The following is a 21,205-nucleotide window of genomic DNA, read 5'->3' on the forward strand; positions in this document are numbered from 1 at the left end:
ATGGCAGTGGCGGTGGTAAACGGCCGTGGCGGGGAGCAATGGTGAATGGCAATGGTGGTGGTAAACGGTCACGGCAGGGAGTGATGGTGAATGGCAGTGGCGGTGGTAAACGGCCGTGGCGGGGAGCAATGGTGAATGGCAATGGTGGTGGTAAATGGCTACAGCAGGGAGCGATGGTGAATGGCAATGGCGGTGGTAAATGGCCACAGCAGGGAGCGATGGTGAATGGCAGTGGCGGTGGTAAACGGCCACAGCAGGGAGCGATGGTGAATGGCAGTGGCGGTGGTAAACGGCCACGGCAGGGAGCAATGGTGAATGGCAGTGGTGGTGGTAAACGGCCGTGGCGGGGAGCGATGGTGAATGGCAGTGGCGATGGTAAACAGCCACGGCAGGGAGCGATGGTGAATGACAGTGGTGGTGGTAAATTGCCGTGCCGGGGAGCGATGGCAGTGGTGGTGGTAAACGGCCACGGCAGGGAGCGATGGTGAATGGCAGTGGTGGTGGTAAACAGCCATGTTGGGGAGCAATGGTGAATGAGAGTGGCGGTGAGTGGCCAAGGCGGGGAGCATCAGTCACAGATGACTCCAATATCAGCTGTGACCACAATGAATAGTGGGGCCAGGCTGCAAGGACTCGGCAGCTGAATCCTGTTGCCACTTCCACCCTGTGTCACTGTTCCCCAAGGGCCCATGAACTATCCAATCAACTCACCTGTGCCTGCTGTACAATCAGCTCCACATTCACTGCTTCCCTCCTAGGACATTCCCACCACTGTCCAGGTTCACATCAATGAGGTGCTCGTGCAAAGGGAGGAGGTCCCAATTCTAGACTCCCTGTGGGTGTCGGACAATGTGAGAGTCCCTGGGTGCAGAATCCTGGCCAAAAAATGGTGATGTTGAAATTCAACAGGAAGTTTGGAAAAGGTATTGGGATTGCTAGCTGCTGTCAGTGTCTGATCCGGGGAGAAGTAGAATTCTCCATGTTCCCTCTCTGTGGAGCCAGCCTTTCATCCCCATCACTCCTGAATTATGGTCCAGTAACCCTGCCTTTGACCTCCAGTAACCTCACCGATCACTGGTTCCAAAACTATCCTTTCAATCATTCATTTTAACCATTAACTGCGACCGATCATTAACATTTGATCTTGCACCTGTCCAGATTAAATTGCATTGACCGTTCCTCTGCCTTTTGTTACCCACAGACACACCGAGACCACCCACTGTTCCCCTGGCTAATCCTACCCAATTCCCACCTACTCTACGGCTCTAGAATAGATCAGATGAATTTAGATTCTTTTGCCCAGAGTAGGGGACTCAGTAACCAGAGGAGATGGGTTTAAGGTTTAAGGTGAGGGGGGAATTGGAAGGGGGGAGGGGGGGTGAAGAGATTAAACATGAGCCTGAGGGGTAATATTTTTAAAGAGGATGGTGGGTGTGTGGGACGGGCTGCCAGAGGAGGTGGGTGAGGCAGGGACTGCGGAAATGTTTAAGAAACATTTGGACGGATCCGTGGATAGGACGGGTTTGGCGGGATATGCGGGAGAGAGGGGGACTTGAGTGGGTGGGAGATGTTGATCAGCATGGGCACGTTGGGCCGAAGGGCCTGTTTCCACACTGTACAACTGTGAAACAAGCCACCTTCCACGTCCCCGGTCACAATCTCTGCTTCATCCTGGAGCCCCACTCCAGCCCAACAGAGATATTTTACCTGCATCAGATGACCGTAGACTGATGGTCGAGTTCCGCAGGAGCCAGGCTGGGAGGCCACCCTGAAAACAGAAGTTCTGAAACTCAAGAGTTGTTCACAGTGCGTCTGAATTCGACACAAGGCACCATGTTACTTGGAGCACGCCGCAACAGGTGGGGATGTGGCCAGGCCCCGCCACCTCCTGCTCTCTCAGACACTGTAATACCCCAGGGGTCCCTCCTTGAGACTCACCAGGTCCCACTCTGCACAGATGTAGGGCCCAGGGCGCAGAATGACGAGCAGACCTGTCTCGTGGGCAAGGCGGAGGAAACTTTCAATGTCTCTGGACTTGGTGAAGTCGAACACTCCAGGTGTCAGTTCATGATAATTCCAGGCCACGTAACTGGAGGGGGACAAACCGTTAACAATTCCCAAACTTCTTCCGTCACAGCCGAATAAATCACACAAAGACAGACCAGGCAAAGAGTCCCCACCAGCACAGGGCCATGGACTGGACACTCGAGACCCAGAGTGCATCATAGAACACTGCAGCACAGAAATGGGGTGGTATGGTTGGCCGAGCAGTTAGCGCAACACTGTTACAACGCCAGCGATCAGGACCAGGGTTCGAATCCCATAAGGAGTTTGTATTTTCTCCCTGTATCTGTGTGGGTTTCCCTGGGGACTCTGGTTTCCACCCACCATTCGAAACATACCAGGGGTTGTAGGTCAATTGGGTGCAATTGGACAGCACGGACTCATGGGCCAAGAGGGCCTGTTACCATGCTGTATCTCTAAATTATGGAAAATGAAGAATGTAACACCTTAAGACAGAAGAGCAGAAATAGGCCATTCAGTCCATCGAGTCTGCCCCACCATTTAATCATGAACTGATCCAGTCTCCCTCTCAGCCCCACTACCCGGCCTTCTCCCCATAACCTTTGATGCCCTGGCTAATCAAGAACTGATCAATCTCTGCCTTAAATACCCCCAATGACCCAGCCTCCACAACCGCCTGTGGCAACAAATTCCACAGATTCACCACCCTCTGGCTGAAGAAATTCCTCCACATCTCTGTTCTAAGTGGACGCCCTTCAGTCATGAAGTGGTGCCCTCTTGTCCAAGACTCTCCCACCGTGGGGAACAACCTTTCTACATCGACTCTGTCCACGCCTTTCAACATTCAAAAGATTTCAGTGAGATCCCCCTCATTCTCCTTAATTCCAACAAGGATGTCAAACACTCCTCATATGACAACCCTTTCATTCCCGGAATCATCCTTGTGAACCTCCTCTCAACCCTCTCCAACGTCAGCACATCCTTTTATAAGCGAGAAGCCCAAAACTGCTCACAATCTCCATGTGGGGTCTCCCCAGGGCCTCAGCCTCACATCCCTGTTCTTCTATTCAATTCCCCCTGAAATGAACATCAGCATCGCATTTGCCTTCTTCACCACCGACTCAACCTGCACATTTCCCTCCAGGCTCTTGCACGAGGTCACCCAGATCCCTTTCCATCTGGGAATTTTCAGTTTTCTCCCCATTTAAAACCAGGCCTGGATTAATTTAACATCACACTGTTCCTTGTACATTCATGAACCTCTTCAATGTTCTTGCCTCCACCATCTCCTTTGCTTAGCAGATCCAAGGTTTTGGAGTGAAACATTCACCCCTCAGATCCTTTGACCTTCCGCTCTCACCTTAAACCTTGTTGGGACTCCCCTGCCATGGAAAACACACTCGGGCTAATTACCAGGTATAACCTTTTACCAGGTCACCTCTTAATCACCTTCACACTGGCCTGTCCAACCTCATGACAGCTCGTGCCCTCCAGTCCAGCCACATCCACCGGAGTCTTCAGCCTAATCCCATCTGCCCTCTCGAGTAGCAATTGGAACCATAACCTGAGGGTGTAAATTTAGGGCAAGGGCAGGTGGTTTAAGGTCAGAGGTGTACTTCACGAGATAGGCCCTTCAGCCCAACTGGTCTGTGGCAACTCCTCCCTCACCACCATTCAGGGCCCAAACAGTTCTTCCGAGTGAAGCAACACTTTACTTGTGAATCTGTGGGGATCATCTACTGTATCCGCTGCTCCCGCAGTGGTCTCCTCTACATCAGAGAGACTGGACGCAGACTGGGGGATCGCTTCATTGAGCATCTTGGCTCTGTCCACCATTATAGCATGGATCTCCCAGTGACCACCCATTTCAATTCCACGCCCTGTTCCCACACCGACATGTCTGTCCATGGCCTCATTCACATTGGAGGAACAACGTAATGTTCTGACCAGGCACCCTCCAAGCAGACGGCATTAACGTCAACTTCTCTGGTTTATGCGAGATCCCTCTCCATCACTAGCCCTCTATCCTTCCTTCCAGCTCCCCACCTCCTTCTCCTCTCAGACAGCCATGTCCTCCCCATCCCATCACTTCGGTTTCTGTTCCCCCCTCCACACATATCTACCCATGACCTCTTACCTGTCAGCCTGCATTACTCTCCCCACCCTTTCCTCCCTCCATCGTCAGCCTCTGTTCCTCCCCCTGCCCCTTCCTCCCTCCATCGTCAGCCTGTGTTTCTCCCCCCGCCCCTTCCTCCCTCCATCGTCGGCCTATGTTCCTCCCCCTTTCCTCCATCATCCTACCCAGGCACCTGCCTGATTTAGCCTCTACCTGACCAAGGTTCAGGCCCTCTCCTTCCTGTGGACACTGGGTGACCTGCTGAGGTTCTCCAGCAGGCTTGTGTCGACCTACCGTGCATTTGGCCCGTGGCCCTCAAAACCTTTCCCATCCACGGGAAAGGTAAATAACAGAAGCAAATTAGCAGAGAATATCAAGAATAGGCAGTGGATGTTTTATAAACACACAGTCCGAGAATGGGAATTAATGGCTGAGGCTGAACTTCCCTCTTCTGGGCAGGGGTCCCGGAGTCTCCCGGTTCTGAGAGGGGGGTGGTTCTGGGCAGGTGGGGTCCCTGTTCTTGGGGTGGGGGGGAGGGGGTGGTGGAGGAGGTTCCCTGTTCAGGGCGGGAGTCTCCCTGTTCTGAGGGGGAGAGGGTTGTGTTGGGCTCCCTGTCCCGGATTGAGGTGGGGGAGTCTCCCTGTTACAGGGGCGTGCTGCTGACTGTCTAGTCTCTGGGATGAAGGAGAAACAATCCCACCCTGCAAACAATGCAGCCCAGATTGAACAGGGCCGGGCTGGGGTCGGATGCCAACCACGTGGGACAAACAAGCGAGAGTGCACAGTTGGACACAGAGCAGGAGAGGAACAGATTCTTTAGCCCATCATGTCTTTGCTGAACGGGGCTGAGTGAGTGTCGGGGGGGGGCCATTGCCGGTGGCAGTGAAACCCGGTATAGTTGGGGGAACAGCAGAGCTCCACTTACACTTGGATAGCATTCAGCCCTGCCATGTACATCTTCTGCAATCTGTCCTTCCAGTAGATCGGAGGGACTCGGAAATAGTGGATGCTCCCAGAGATGTACTGAAAGCAGCAGCCGTCTTTACTGAAACAATTCCTCTCGTAATCAACAGTAAAAGAGCCAGCTTTCAGAGTCTGGTAAAAGAACACAGGAGTCAGACAGTCACGCCTCTGCCCTGGCCTGTCACCCTAACAAGGACAGAGAGACCACTGGAGCCGATGATTTGGGCCCTGACTGTGGAATGGAGATGCCAGCCGCTGAAATGAATAAAAGCCAAAAGCATGGGGTCACCGTGACTGTGTTTGTAGAGCCTCATTTTTAATGGGAGTTAGTTAGATAGTCACACCTAGGTTGTAGCAGCCGGGTGGGCATCAGGAGAGGGAAAGAGGGCAGGTAGGCAGCGCAGGGCCATTCCCCTCAATAACTCAGTTACCATTTTGGATGCTGTTGGGAGGACGGCCGAGGGTCAAGCTGCTGCCGTCATGAGTCTTGCACGGGGTCTGGCTCTGTGCATCAGAAGGGAAGGGCAGGGAGGAGGGGAGCTGTAGTAACAGGGGATTCATTGGTTAGAGGAATATGTGAAAAGGATCGAGAGACTCAGATGGTACTTTGCCATCCAGGTGCCAAGGTTAGAGACATCTCTGTGCCCATAGTGTACAAAAAGGACAGGTCGCAGCTGAATTGGAGAAGGACCAATATCCTGGCAGGTGGTTTTCTAGAGCTGTGGGGGAGGGTTTATACTATCTTGGCAGGGGGGATGGGAAGGGAGTGTTAGGTCAGACGATGGAGCAGTTGGCAAAATGGCAGATGCTATGTGGAGTGACCGAGAGGAAGGACAGGAAGAGGATGGAACACACAGTCAGTTGGACAGGTTGAACGGGTGCCCTTAAGAATAAGGACGATGTACGCAAGATAATGGATCAGTACATAGAGTTACGATGTTGTGGCCGTAACAGAGACTTAAAGGTCAGGTTTGGCTGATGCAAGTTCAAGCATTTAGATGGTACAAGATAGAAAGGAAATTCAAAGTGTGGGGGAGTATCATTACTGGTCAGGGATAGTACCACGGCTGTAGAAGGGAGGGGCTGCAGAGGGACGGTCCACTGAGTTGGTGTGGGTGGAAGTCAGAGATGGGAAGGGAGCTCTCACTGTGCTGAAGTCATCTAGAGACTCCCAAATAGCCCTCAGGTCACTGAGGAGCAGATAAGTTGGAATGGTGGGAAATACAGGTTTGTAGCTATTTCAACTTCCCTAATATTGATTGGCACCTCCTGACTGCAAGAGGGATGGATGGGGCTGAATTTGTCAGGTGTGTCCAAGGATTCCTGGCACAGTATGTGGACTGGCTGACGAGAGGAGAGGTCAGACTGGATCTGGGGAATGAACCTGGTCTGGTGGGGGACCTCTCGGTGGGGGGAGCATTTTGGAGAGAGTGGCCACAACTCCCTGAACTTTAGTACAACCATAGAAAAGGATAAAAACAGCCAAAATGGGAAAGGGCTAATTATGAAGGGATGAGGCAGGAACTGGGGAGAGGAAATTAAGAACAGATGTTTAAGGGTGAAAGCAAAGAAGTAACGTGGAGAAAGTTTAGGAACCATGTGCTGGGATCAGGATTGGTTTGTCCCACTGGACAAGGAAAAGATGGTATTATAAAGGAGAAGGTTCACAAAGCAGGTGAGGCATCCAGAGGAAGTTAGATAGGAAACAGGAAGGGCCCATGAGAAGTATATGGTAGCCAGGAAGGTAACGTAAGAAAGGACCTAGGAGAGCTGGAAGTGGCAATGAGAAGGACTTGGTGTGTAACCCTGAGGCATTCTGCTTGTACGTAAGGAACAGGAGGATGACAGGAGTGAGAGTTGGACTGATTGGGGAGAAAGGAAGCATCAGTGTTCACTAGGGTGAGGAATGTTGGTGAATGTGAAGTCAGAGAGGAACCAGGTCCTGGTTTAGAAAGAGAGAGTGCTGGAGCTGCTCTGAGGCATTTGAATAGACATGCCCGGGACCATTCACGACAATAAATCCTGACACACCTCCATCAAACTCTCGTCATTCTCTCACGCTCCAGGGAACAATGTCCCTGCCGATTCAACCTTTTCCTATTATCTGACCCCTCAAGTCCTGGTGACATCCTTGAAAATCTCTGCACTATTTTAATCTTACTGATATCCTTCCTGTAGTTGAATGACCAAAACTGCACACAATTCCCCAAATTTGGCCTCACCAATGTCTTATACAACTTCACCCTCACATCCCAACTCCTGGACTCAACACTTTGATTTATGAAGGCCAAGATGCCAAAAACTCTTTACAACCCTGTCCGCCTGTGACGCCACTTTCAGGGAATTATGTCTCTGTATTCCCAGATCCCTCTGTTCTATCGCACTCCTCAGCGCCCGTGTCCGTCCTTTCTCAGTCTGTCCTTCCAAAATGCAACAGCTCACACTTGTCTGCATTAAACTCCACAGCCCATTTTTCCAGCTGGTCCAGATCCCTCTGTAACCTTTGAAAACCTTCCTCCCTGTCCACGATACCCCTTTATTTAAGAAAGGTAATCAGGAGAATCCTGTGAATTTTTAACCAGTGAGTCTTACATCACTGGAAAAGATTCTTCAGGACAGGATTCTGAGGCCAGGTTAGCGGAGCTGGGACTTTTCTCCTTGAAGCGTAGAGGAGACTTGATAGAGGTCGACACGATTCTGAGGGGCAGAGACAGGGTGGACGGTCAGGACCTGTTTCCCAGGGCAGGATCAGCAAACTCCAGAGGACCTTTGTACAAAGTGAAGGGAGGGAAGTTTAGGGGAGACGTCGGGGACGTTTTTTAACACAGAGAGATGTGGGGGCCTGGAATGTGTTGCCAGGATGGGGGTGGAGGCTGGAACATTAGGGGTATTTAAGAGACTCTGAGACAGGGACATGAATGGAGGAAAATGGGAGGGGGAAGGGTTAGATTGTGGGTGAGGTTTCTATGGGTTAGCACAACATCGTGGGCCGAAGGGCAAAAAGCGTAATGCTCGGTGTTCTCTTCCCTCCACCCGGGGCGAAGTCCGGACCCTCCCCCCCAGTCCCAGCCCCGCCGAGGAGCCCGGAATGAGGCCGGGGGGCCGGGGTCCTGCTCCTCACCGCCACTTCCACGGACACCGAGACGAGCAGCAGGACCATCCGGCCATTCAGCTCCATGGTGCCGCTACCGGGACGTTCCGCGCTCCGTTCCCCGGCCGCCCCGCCACCCCCAGCCCCCCCACTCAGCCCAGCCCAGCCCCCCCCACTCCCCCCCCACAGCCCAGCCCAGCCCCCCACAGCCCAGCCCAGCCCCCCACTCCCCCCCACAGCCCAGCCCAGCCCCCCACAGCCCAGCCCAGCCCCCCACTCCCCCCCCACAGCCCAGCCCAGCCCCCCCACTCAGCCCAGCCCAGCCCCCCCCACAGCCCAGCCCAGCCCCCCACTCCCCCCCACAGCCCAGCCCAGCCCCCCACAGCCCAGCCCAGCCCCCCCACAGCCCAGCCCAGCCCCCCACTCCCCCCCACAGCCCAGCCCAGCCCCCCCCACTCAGCCCAGCCCAGCCCCCCACTCCCCCCCACAGCCCAGCCCAGCCCCCCACTCCCCCCCCACAGCCCAGCCCAGCCCCCCACTCCCCCCCACAGCCCAGCCCAGCCCCCCCACTCCCCCCCACAGCCCAGCCCAGCCCCTCTCCCCGCCCCTCCCGGTCCGGTTTCCTTGCCCCGCCGCCAACCGGCGTTGGTTCTCGGGTGGAATCCCCGCCCCTTAAAGGCACCATCGGCGGCCAAATAAACCCTCCGACAGAAAATGAGTTCTGAAGCTTGGAGCAGGAACAGGCTGGGGAAAGGGGGCGAGAGAAGGAAGGGGGTCAGGAGGAGGAAGGTGACTCAGACCAGGGGTGGGGGAGACGTGGAGACAATGGCTGCCAGTCATGGGAGTGACAACAATGGTAATGAAGGAGAATCCTGTCCTGCTGCAGTCCAGGCCCTTCAGTCCTCGATGTGGTGCTGACCCATACATTCCTTTCTAAAAAAAGTACTAAACCCTCCCTACCCTGTAACCCTCTATTTTTCTTCCATCCGTGTCCCTGTCTAAGAGTCTCTTAAATGCCCCTAATGTTCCAGCCTCCATCACCATCCCCGGCAACACATTCCAGGCCCCCACAACTCTGTGTGTGTAAAAAAACCTACCCCTGACGTCTCCCCTCAACTTCTCTCCCTTCACTTTGGACCCACGTCCTCTGGTGTTTGCTGATCCTGCCCTGGGAAACAGGTGTTGTCTGTCCACCCTGTCTCTGCCTCCCAGAATCAAGTCTCCTCTCATCCTTCTACACTCCAGAGAGAAAAGTCCCAGCTCTGCTAACCTGCCCTCATGAGACTTGTTTCCCAACCCAGGCAACATCCTGGTGAATCTCCTCTGCCCCCTCTCCACAGCTTCCACATCCTTCCGAGAATCATAGAAAATTGTAGCACAGAAACATGTGTCTTCAGCCCTTCTCATCTGTGCTGGACCATTTTATTTGCCCAATTCCACTGACCTGCACCCAGACCAAAGTCTTACATACCTCTCCCATCCATGTACCTGTCCAAATTCTTAGAACCATGGAATTCTACAGTACAGAAAACAGGCCATTTAGCCCCTCTAGTTCATGCTGACCATAATCTTCCTCGACCCACTGACCTGGTCCATTCCATAACCCTCCAGATCTCTCCCATCCACATATCTATCTAATTTACTCTTGAAACACACAATTCAGCCCCCATTTACCACATCAGATGGCAGCTCATTCCACACTCCCACCACTTTGAGTGAAGAACTTTCCCCTATGTCCCCCCTAAACCTTTACCCTTTAGGCTTAAAGTTATGACCTCTCATATTTTGGTCACCCAATCTAAATGTAAAAAGCCTACTCATATCCACTCTGTCTATAACTCTCATAATTTTATAAACCTCTTTCAAATCTCCCCACATTCTTCTTTGTTCCAAGGTAAAGTCCTAACTTGTTTAACCTTTCCCTGTAACTCAGTTCCTGAAGTCCGGGCAACATCCTAGAAAATCTTCTCTGCACTCTTTCTATCTTATTGATATCCTTCCTGTAGTTCAGTGACTAAAACTGCACACAATTCTCCAAATTTGGCCTCACCAATGTCTTAGACAACTTTACCATAACATCCCAACTCCTGGGCTCAATACTGATTTATGAAGGCCAAGATGCCAAAAACTCTCTTTACAACCTTGTCCACTTATGACACCACTTTCAGGGAATTACGTCTCTGTATTCCCAGATCCCTCTGTCCTACCCCACGCCTCAGTGCCCGACCATTCACCGTGTACGTCCTTTCTTGGTTTGTCCTTCCAAAATGCAACACCTCACACTTGTCTGCATTAAATTCCATTGCCCATTTTTCAGCCCATTATCAAGTTGGTCCAGTTCCCTCTGCAAGCTTTGAAAACCTTCCTCACTGTGCACAACGCCTCCAATCTTAGTGCCATCTGCAAACTTGCTGATCCAATTTCCCTCATTATCATCCAGATTATTGATATCGATGACAAACAACAATGGTCCCAGCACCAATCCCTGAGGCACCACTAGTCACAGGCCTCCAGTCTGAGAAGCATCATCCACTACTACTCCTGTCCAGTAAAACACTTCCTCAGTTTGTCTGCTTTTATCCTTGTTCTGTTTTAACCCCTATTGAGAGGACCGCCACCTGACCAAAGGGGGTCAGGTGGTGGAGGCTGGGAAAGAGGATAAAGTGGGGCAGGGGGGAGTGGAAAGGCAGAAGAACAGAATTAACTGAAGGGAGATCTGAAATTGGAAAATTCACTGTTCCTGCCATTGGGCTACAGAGGGCTCTGGCAGAAAATGAGGTGTTGCTCCAGAGGGTGGTGGCTGGGATGAGGGAGATGTGGGATGAGAGAGATGTTTGCTGAGAGGTGGAGAAGGTGGGACTTTTCTTCCAAGGGCCTGAAATTATAGATATATAATAAATGGGAAGAAAATGAGGAGCAAAAAGGGGATTTTTTTTTTTTTACACAGTAGTCAGCCTGAAGAAAACTGAGGTCCTCCATCAGCCAGCTCCCCACCATGACTACCAGCCCCCCCCACATCTCCATCGGGCACACAAAACTCAAAACGGTCAACCAGTTTACCTATCTCGGCTGCACCATTTCATCAGATGCAAGGATCGACAATGAGATAGACAACAGACTCGCCAAGGCAAATAGCGCCTTTGGAAGACTACACAAAAGAGTCTGGAAAAACAACCAACTGAAAAACCTCACAAAGATAAGCGTATACAGAGCCGTTGTCATACCCACACTCCTGTTCGGCTCCGAATCATGGGTCCTCTACCGGCACCACCTACGGCTCCTAGAACGCTTCCACCAGCGTTGTCTCCGCTCCATCCTCAACATCCATTGGAGCGCTTTCATCCCTAACGTCGAAGTACTCGAGATGGCAGAGGTCGACAGCATCAAGTCCACGCTGCTGAAGATCCAGCTGCGCTGGATGGGTCACGTCTCCAGAATGGAGGACCATCGCCTTCCCAAGATCGTGTTATATGGCGAGCTCTCCACTGGCCACCGTGACAGAGGTGCACCAAAGAAAAGGTACAAGGACTGCCTAAAGAAATCTCTTGGCGCCTGCCACATTGACCACCGCCAATGGGCTGATAACGCCTCAAACCGTGCATCTTGGCGCCTCAGTTTGGCGGGCAGCAACCTCCTTTGAAGACCGCAGAGCCCACCTCACTGACAAAAGGCAAAGGAGGAAAAACCCAACACCCAACCCCCAACCAACCAATTTTCCCCTGCAACCGCTGCAACCGTGTCTGCCTGTCCCGCATCGGACTTGTCAGCCACAAACGAGCCTGCAGCTGACGTGGACTTTTTACCCCCTCCATAAATCTTCGTCCGCGAAGCCAAGCCAAAGAGTCAGGATGTAGAACAGAATCTGGTACAGTGCACTAAATTGGTGGAGGGGGGAGGAAGGGGAAGGAACACAGGATAACAGGCCAGATCAACCAGTTCTCTGACTTCTCAGCACTTTACTCTTCTATTCCCCCACCCCCCCACCCCACCTGTTTCCACCCATTACATCTTACCTGTTTGCCTGTCCTCCTCCCCATCCATCCCCACCGTTTTATTCAGGCTTCTGTCTACAGTTCTCCATTTTCCTGACGAAGGCCTCAGGCCTGAATCATTGACTGCCTTTGACTTCCTGTGGATGCTGCATGACCTGCTGAGTTTCTCCAGCATGTTTGTATACTGCACTGGATCCCTGCATTTTCTTGTTTCACTCAGAATCAGTGCAGGCAGTCATTGTTTGCAGAGACACTGGAGTCAAGGAATGGTGGCAGAGCAAGGAGAGCAGTGTTGAAACCTCGACTGGATGAGCCCTGATCTGAGTGAATCAGGTGGGGAATCAGGTATGGTCTAACAGCGTGTTCGTACAAAGTTAACAAAAATCAACAGGCAAAGCCGTTCCAACAATTCTCGTCTGTATTTCTGAGTGGAAAAGCACCCGAATAAAACTTTTGTTCAGAATATTTGGTTGTTACAAGATGAACAATTCTAGATATGCATTAAATAATGTGAAATATCGGTCTGCAAAGCCAGCTACCAACATCCCAGCTGGCACTGGAGTGGAGCAGTCAGCGAGTGTGCAGGCGAGATGGGAAAAGCAGCAATGGTTGGTGAGAGCAAGATGCGCCTTTGATCAGACAATAAAGGCAAAGGGGTAAGTGCCATTCTGCCCCTCCCAACCCGACTACATTTCACGTTGGCAATATTGCGTGCAGTATTGCAGGTGTTCTTGGACTGAGACAGTAAAGGCAGTGCCCACCGCCTCCTTCCTGTTCTGGACGTCCATTCGTCTCTTCGTGTTCTAGATGTCCCTTCATGACCAGTTCCCAATGCTTCCTTCCCCATTCCATATGTCCATTTGTCCCTTTCTGTTCTGGACGTCCCTTCATAACCAGTGCCCCCTGCACATTCCGGACGTCCCTTCGTGACCAGTTCCCAGCACCTCCTCCACGTTGTGCGTGTCCTTTCACAACCACCCATCCAACTGGTCAATCAGCATTTCCACCTCACCAAGAAAGTGACATCACAGCCCGGCCATTGGCCACCCAATAGACCCACCCATAGATTATAACCAGGGCGAACTGTTCTGTCAATATTCCAGAGTTTACAGGCATTGGTCTCTCACAGGCAAGAATGTTGGGAACTCCACACCAACACCCCTTCCCAACTGCAGGCATCACCACCCACCAATCCCCACTCTCCAGTGCAGGAGAAGAGGGGTGCATCCTTTACAGACATCTGCAGGGATCACACCCCAGTTCAGCCTCTGCACAGCCCGTTACGATTCCTGGATCTCCTTCATGCCACCAATCAGCGTGGCACACAGGAGATTGTTGGACATGGCCAGCCTTGACTGGCATTGAACAGCAGGAAACCGTCAGTACAGAGAAGTAGGTGGAGGAGATGTCCGTCATCTGGCCTGGGCACTAGGTGCGGGCAGCGGTTGCTGCCTTCGTACTGTATCTCCTCTTGACGTGAGCCTTCATGATCTTGGTGATCTCGGCTACCTGCAGGGGAGAGACAGGCAGGGTGAGCAATGCATAGTGTGGGCTCAGGCAGCTCGAACCAAGAGGAACAATGAGAAGTCATGGGCGGGAGGGAAAACCATGGTCAATACTAGGGTCAGGTCCACAAATGCCAGAGGGTATTGGATAATTGCCATTTCCATGGGTGGGAGGGAACTGCAACAACAGACAGGGAAGAGGCTGAGTAGGATCACAACAGGGTCATCAGTAACTGTCCCAAACTAGATGCCACAGAGGGCTCTGGGTGTGAGGTAGGGAAGGACTATGTTGAGTCAGTTTATATAGGTCAGCACAACATAATGGGCTGAAGGGCGTGCAATATTCTATTGCTATAAAGTGCAAGGAAAAGATATAAAAGTGACCTGAGAATAGTGGTGCTATGAAATGAGCTGCCAGAGGCAGTGATACAGATGTCCACACTGTAATAAAGTGGGAGGATTTTCAAGGTTTGGTTGATCCATATTCAGGAAAAAGCAGTGAATTAGCTTAAAGACTGATTTTGTGAAAGAAGGCAGAGGGTAGTGGTGGATAGAGCTTCTCAGACTGGAGGCTGTGACTAGTGGGGCCTCAGGGATCGGTGCTGGGACAGTTGTTTGTCTGTATCAGTGATCTGGATGATAATGTGGTGAACTGGATCAGCAACTTTGCAGATGACACTAAGATTGGAGACGTTGTGGAGAGTGAGGAAGGTTTTCAAAGGTTGCAGAGGGATCTGGACCAGCTGGAAAAATGGGCTGAAAAATGGCTGATGGAGTTTAATGCAGACAAGTGTGAGGTGTTGCATTTTGGAAGGACAAACCAATGGGTTTGGAAGGACAAACCAAAGGACGTACATGGTAAATGGTCGGGCACTGAGGAGTGCGGTAGAACAGAGGGATCTGGGAATACAGATATATAATACCCTGAAAGTGGTGTCACAGGTGGACAGGGTTGTAAAGAGAGCTTTTGGCATATTGGCTTTTATAAATCAAAGTATTGAGTCCAAGAGTTGGGATGTTATGGTAAAGTTATACAAGACATTGGTGAGGCCAAATTTGGAGTATGGTGTGCAGTTTTGGTCACCGAACTACAGGAAAGATATCGCTAAGATAGAAAGAAAGAGTGCAGGGAAGATTTACTAGGATGTTGCCTGGACTTCAGGAACTGAGTTATTGGGAAAATCTAAATAAGTTGGGACTCTATTCCCTGGAGCGTAGAAGAATGAGGGAAGATTTGATGGAGGTGTACACAATTTTGAGGGGGAGAGACAGAGTAAATGCAAGCAGGCTTTTGCCACTGGGTGGGATAAAAACTAGAGGGCATGGGTTAAGGGTGGAAGTGGAAATGTTTCATGGGAACTGCTTCATTCAGAGTGTTGGGAGTATGGAACGGACTGACTCACCTGCGCAGTTTCAAAGAACATCTCCCGGCCGCCGACCGTCAGGCGATATGTGTTGGGCAGTGGGGCCCCGAACGCTGCAATCTCCTCAAAGCTGAAGCACTCCAACGGCCGCGCCGCTCCCCGCTTGTAGATGGAAACACCGCCAGAGCTCACGGCCAGCCAGAGCTCACTGGGGAATCCGCCCTCCTTACACTGCAGGGGCCAGACAATGGCTAATCAGACACTACCATCACCCAACGCAGCCAGTCACCATGAGTCAAGGCAGCCAATTAGACATTGCCATCACCCACAGCAGCCAATCAGAAACCACCATCATCCAACTCAGCCAATCAAACATCACCATTGGTTAGTGGACCATCGCACACAGAAAACTGCACCAATGTTCACAGCAGGTCAAAGAGCATTAGCACATAAATCAACCAATTAAAGGGCAGCAGCGCTCAGAGCAGCCAATAGACAACAGAGCTCAAAGTTTCCAACCAATGAGAAACTGCTTCTCCCAGGACATCCATATACACAAATGAAGACGCAGAACTGAGAGAAACCAAAGAAGGGACATTGTGGACCGGACCGTGGGAGGGAGGGGTGTGGAGGGACACTGTGGACCGGACCGTGGGAGGAAGAGGTGTGGAAGGACACTGTGGACCGGACCGTGGGAGGGAGGGGTGTGGAGGGACACTGTGGACCGGACCGTGGGAGGAAGAGGTGTGGAGGGACACTGTGGACCGGACTGTGGGAGGGAGGGGTGTGGAGGGACACTGTGGACCGGACTGTGGGAGGGAGGGGTGTGGAGGGACATTGTGGACCGGACTGTGGGAGGGAGGGGTGTGGAGGGACACTGTGGACCGGACCGTGGGAGGAAGAGGTGTGGAAGGACACTGTGGACCGGACTGTGGGAGGGAGGGGTGTGGAGGGACACTGTGGACCGGACCGTGGGAGGAAGAGGTGTGGAAGGATACTGACTGGGTTCAGGTCAGTGGGACTGTGGAAAGTAATGATCTGGCACTGACTGGATGGGCTGTGCTGTAATGTTCTATGGTTCTCTGGTTCTGTGGCACCAGCAATCTCAGTGGCCAATGAACAGGGACCCAGCAATCAGAGTAACTGGTCCCTGGGCCTCAGAGCAGATGACAAAATCTGGAGCAAAACACTGCTGGGTCAACTCAACAATTTTTTCAATGTTTTACATTGTAGCAACACAGCATGGTAGAAGGCCGTTCGGCCATGCCACCCTATTATCCTACAACCCATGGTAGGTTTTGAAAGGTAGGAGGAAACTGGAGCACCGAGAGGAAACCCACGCAGACACGGGGAGAACAAACAAACTCCTTACAGACAGTGTGGGATTCGAACCCTGGCCCTGATTGCTGGCGTGGTGACAGCTACGCCAACCATGTTGCCCCCAATTGGGTCACTTCTGCTCCACAGGCACCAAGTCCCAGACCCTTCTCTTTCTCTTGTTTCCCTGATCAATCACTTCTCCTGCCCCACATCCCGTTGCACAAACCTCGGGTTGAGGTGCATCAGAGGGAGAAGGTATTGGGTCAGGAACTTTCATTGAGGCGGATTATTTTTGCTCCAGGTTCTAACATCTGCAGTGTATGGATGTCTCCTGGCCTCCAGGAGCTGGATTGGAAGGGAGGGAACAAGATTTGGGGGAGGCAAGGGGAGATGGAGCGAGAAGGTGGGTGAGGAGAAAAGGGCATCTCGTGGAGGGAATCTGATCAAATGCTTGGTGACCAAGACAGGCAGTGATGGGAAGGACATGGGTATTTCCTCGAGAGGATGGGATGGGTTTGAGAGGTAAGTGGATCAGAAGGCCCAACGTGGACTTGGACTGAGCTACCTCAACGTCAAAGAATGTGCAGCCATAGCCTGACCACTCCATCACAATGTCCATGTATCTCAGCATGGCCTGCTGTTGTATCATCCCCTGCAGCCTCAGCCACTTGTCCACAACACCAGTCCGCATGGCCGACATCTCTTCCTTCATCCACATCTCCAACATCTGCTCCTCTTCCATCTTCTGCTTTCTTGTGGAGCCTGTGCGCAGGTTCAGCCGCAACGTCCCTTCCAGGAAGCTGGTCCGTCTCTTCTCCAGGGTCTGAGAATTAGACTTGGTGCTTTGGAAGATCTTGGCCCTCAGCCTGGAGACGGGATAAACCTCCTGGAGGTTCAGGGAGCTCTTCGTGTAGTCCCCATACATGTACTGCAGTCTCAGGGCAGCAAGAAGTTGCAGGGTGTCTTCTGGGGCTGGGAAATGCCCACTGATCAAACATTCATGGGCCTGGGATAAAGAAGGTAAGAAGACAGGATGATGGAATGAAGAAGCTGTTCTGTCACCCAGTAAAAAGTTTAAAACTAAAACTAAAAGTTGCTTCCTTCAGTGTGCGACCAGAAGAGCACACAGCTGCTGTATAACCAATAGTTTATTCAGATGAATCCTAACCTCCCTGCTCAGATCCATGCCCAACTCAACAAGGAAAGCATCCTATATGTCTTCTTAACCAGAGAATCGACATATGATTCTGTGTAAGATCAGGGTGCACGTGGTTGGGGTAATCCATTAGCAGGGACAGGGGACTGGTTAAACAATGGAAGGCAGGGAGTTGGGATTGATGAGTGTTCCTTTGGTTAGCAATAGTAGTTAGTGGGGTTCTAAAGGATCAGTTTCGGTTTGTAACTGTTCGCTATGTTCACAAACGATCTGGAAGAGGCGACAGAGGGTCATGGATCTAAGTTTGCTGATGACCCTAAATTGAGTGAAGAAGCAAATTATACAGAGGATGCAGAGAGATATTGATAGATTAAATGAGTGGGCAAGGGTCTGGCAAATGTAACACAATGTTGGTATATGTGAGGTCATCCAGTTTGGAAGGAAAAATAGATCAGATAATAATTTAAATGCTGAAGATTTACACCACACTGCTGTGCAGAGGGTCCTGGGAGTTCTCGTGCAAAGGATGGCTTGCATGTGCAACAAGTAATCAAGAGACAAATGGGACATTGGCCTTCATTGCTGGAGGCCCTGAACTTAAGAGCGGGGAAGTTCTGCAGCATCTATACAGGGTACAGGTGAGGCCACAACTGGAAATGCTCCACTTGCGCCCATACCTCCTCCCTCACAATCATTCGGGGCCCCAAATGACCCTTTCAAGTGAAGCAACAGTTCACTTGTGAATCTGCGGGGGTCGGTCCCGAAGTGGCCTTCCCTACATTGGGGAGACTCAACACAGACAGGGCGATGGCTTCATTGAGCATCTTTGCTCCGTTTACTGCAACAGCAAGAAGCAAGAACTTTGCCTTGGCTGACCACTTCAATTCCACACCCAATTTCCACACTGACATGTCTGTCCATGGCCTTGTGCACCGCCAAGCTGAGGCCACCCGCTAACTGAAGGAAAAACACCTTCTATCCTTTCTTGGCAGCCTCCAACCAGACAGCATCAATATCGACCTCCAATTGCCATGAAACCCCTCCTCCAGTCCCTCCCTTTCCCTTCCATCTCCTATCAAAGGTAGGGGCAGCTACATGGAAAGGGAAAGTTTAAAAGAATTAGGGGCAAATGAGACAAACTCAGACAGACAACATGTATAAACGCTGTAAAACTTTGATTTCTCATTATCAACAATATTTGTTGGCTCCAATATTGACAGCAAATGTAGCCTTGTAGGAGAATGGTGGGGGTGGGGGGGGGGGGAATCTCATTGAAACATTTTGAATGGTGAAAGGCATGGACAGAGTAGTTGTAGAAAGGTTGTTCCCCAAGGTGGGAGAGTCTAGGACAAGAGGGATCAACTTCAGGATTGAAGGATGTCCACTTAGAACAGAGATGTGGGGGAATTTCTTCAGCCAGAGGGCAGTGAATCTGTGGAATTTGTTGCCACAGGCAGTTGTGGAGGCTGGGTCATTGGGTATACTTAAGGCAGAGATTGATGGGTTCTTGATTAGACATGGTTATGTGGAGACTTCCAGGCAGTGGGGCTGAGTAGGGAAATGGATCAGCTTATAATTAAAGGGTGGGGCAGACTTGATGGGCTGAATAGCCTATTTTTGCTCCTATGTCTTATAGTCTGACAGAATCTTCTCTGCACTCTCTCCAATGGCCCTCATGTCCCTCCAAAGGTACCAGGGGTTGTATCATAATGTCCCTGCTTGTATTTCCTTGCCTCAGGTGTAGAAGGTAAATATCTCATCACCCATCTCCTCTCCCGTGGCATCACATCCTTTCCCTAACAAAGATGGTTACAAAACGTACCTGTTCAAACATGAACACAAACTCCACCCCATGCTTGGGGACATTCTCTACATCCAGGAAGCAGTAGAGCTTGAAATAGAGTTGCCATGGGATTTGTTCCTGATTCTCCCCGCCCATCAGCCTGGAATCGGACAAACAGACGGCAGTCAGTCACCAACATCCTGTCCCCAACAGCCCAATCAGCACCTCTCCACAGACCTGTCAAACTCCCCAATCCTGAACAGCAGAGAAACCACTCCATTCACATGACCCGTCACTCCGTCCATTTCATTGGAAGGCAGAGTCCATTGGTGGAGTTGAAGACACCAAAGACTACTGGGACACTGGCCAGCTGGAAGCTGGGCAGAGAGTGGCGGATGGCGTTTAATCCAGTAGTGATGGGTGAGGCCAGAGTCTGGAAGGGAGTAAAAGGGGAGTGTTGATACACATAGAGACTATGGGATTCAGACCCATCACTCCCTGACAACAAGAACGCAAATGGATGAAGATGTTGTCCAAAGCAGTGGGTAGAAGTGTTGCAGAGTGATGTCTCAGATTGAGTACATGGCACCATGACGGAGCGATACAGAACACTGGTCAGACAGAGTATCGCATGCAGTACAGGGAACACATCGCAGTCCCGTCGCCTAAGGAGAGGAAATGTGCAAGGACAAGGTGTGCAGATGGGTCCTGTGTGGACAGACACCAAGATCAGTAAGGACCAGGTGGTTGGAAGGGACCGTTTCTCTTCTATACATTTCTCTGCTTCTGTCACTTCCAGAACTGGATCCCAAGTACCAATGGAGCATAGAACAGTGCGAACAAGTACAGGCCCTTCAGCCCATGATGCCAAACTAGCCCACATCCTTCATCCCCTGCCTGTTCATCTACCAGGCAGAATGTCTCTTAAGACACTGCAGTCGTATCTGCTTCCTCCACTAACAGGAGACTGGTGTGGGAACCTGCTGCTCTGTGTGTTACACACCCTTTAAAACTTCCCCTTTTCACCCCAAGCCCATACTGTCCAGTCTTTAACACTTCTGCCCTGGGACAAGGTCGACTCTCCACCCTACTGATGCCTTTTCATGATTTTATAAACCTCTTTCAGGTCTCCTTCAGTCTCTGACCTTCCACAGGAAACAACCCAAGTTTGTCCAACCTCTCCCCATCGCTCACACCCTCTAACCCAGTCAACGTCTTGATAACTTCTTCTGTACCTTTCCCAAAGCCCCCACATTCTTCCCATGATGGGGCAACCAGGATTCCAAGTGGCAAACTCCAGCGGCAATGTGACTTTGTAATAAAGGCAAGTGTGCAGTCCAGCGATCCAGCCCACCTACGTGTTGTCACTTTCAGAGGGGTCGACTTGCACCCCGAGACGTGTGGAGCCACAGGAGTTGCAGAATTCCAGGAAAACGTACCTCTCAAACTTAGCCAGCACATCAGCCACCACCACTCGACTCTCAATGGCCCTGTCCCCGAGACTGCCGTGTTCAAACAGGGCAAACGTGTTCCTGCTGTCATCCATGGCCAACCCACGCAGCAATTTCTCTACAACCTGGCGACGGGAGAAAACACCGTCCCTAAACAATATGCAGGCCAGGACTGCACGTGTCGGCAACGCACACACCAGGACCGCGCATGAATGAAACACACAAAACCTGTCCCTTACCTAAATTGTGAATGCACGACCCAGGACAGCATGCACATCTGCCACACGCAGACACCTGGTGGGAGGGATGAAAGGGTGCACTGTTTGTAGCAGGGTTCATGCTGGACACCAGTTCCAAACTGGCCTCATCCTCTCTGCTCACTGGGTTAGTGGGCACAGAATGTAAAAGCAACACCCACCGTCAGTCCAACAGACTAGCA

The 21,205-nt window shown here is 51.5% G+C and overlaps 2 protein-coding genes across 5 annotated transcripts in view; both read right to left on the minus strand.

Annotated features, from left to right (window-relative positions):
* glb1l (galactosidase, beta 1-like) overlaps nt 1-12,362 on the minus strand; it is a 59,345-nt gene extending 46,983 nt beyond the window's left edge. The window contains exons 1-4 of one of the 3 annotated variants that reach the window (XM_069936083.1): nt 12,209-12,362; nt 5,067-5,236; nt 1,939-2,089; nt 1,708-1,768 (exon numbers count right to left, since the gene is read on the minus strand). In XM_069936083.1, the coding sequence (XP_069792184.1) occupies nt 1,708-1,768; nt 1,939-2,089; nt 5,067-5,236; nt 12,209-12,232 (406 nt within the window). In that variant the 5' untranslated portion in view covers nt 12,233-12,362. Of the gene's footprint in view, nt 1-1,707; nt 1,769-1,938; nt 2,090-5,066; nt 5,237-8,225; nt 8,323-8,835; nt 8,892-12,208 lie in introns of those variants that run through there. The other 2 variants (XM_069936082.1, XM_069936081.1) reach the window with 2 other exon arrangements.
* Nucleotides 12,363-12,587: 225 nt separating this feature from the next.
* The window catches only part of LOC138762319 (unconventional myosin-X-like), a 107,795-nt gene continuing 99,177 nt past the window's right edge, over nt 12,588-21,205 (minus strand). For both annotated transcript variants that reach the window (XM_069936074.1, XM_069936075.1), the window contains 5 exons: nt 20,755-20,891; nt 19,355-19,475; nt 16,942-17,382; nt 15,096-15,287; nt 12,588-13,696 (listed from right to left, as the gene is read on the minus strand). In XM_069936074.1, coding sequence (XP_069792175.1) covers nt 13,616-13,696; nt 15,096-15,287; nt 16,942-17,382; nt 19,355-19,475; nt 20,755-20,891 — 972 coding nt within the window. In that variant the 3' untranslated portion in view covers nt 12,588-13,615. The remainder of the gene's footprint in view (nt 13,697-15,095; nt 15,288-16,941; nt 17,383-19,354; nt 19,476-20,754; nt 20,892-21,205) is intronic.

The sequence above is a fragment of the Narcine bancroftii genome, chromosome 4 (genome assembly GCF_036971445.1).
Source record: "Narcine bancroftii isolate sNarBan1 chromosome 4, sNarBan1.hap1, whole genome shotgun sequence".
Classification (NCBI taxonomy): domain Eukaryota; kingdom Metazoa; phylum Chordata; class Chondrichthyes; order Torpediniformes; family Narcinidae; genus Narcine; species Narcine bancroftii.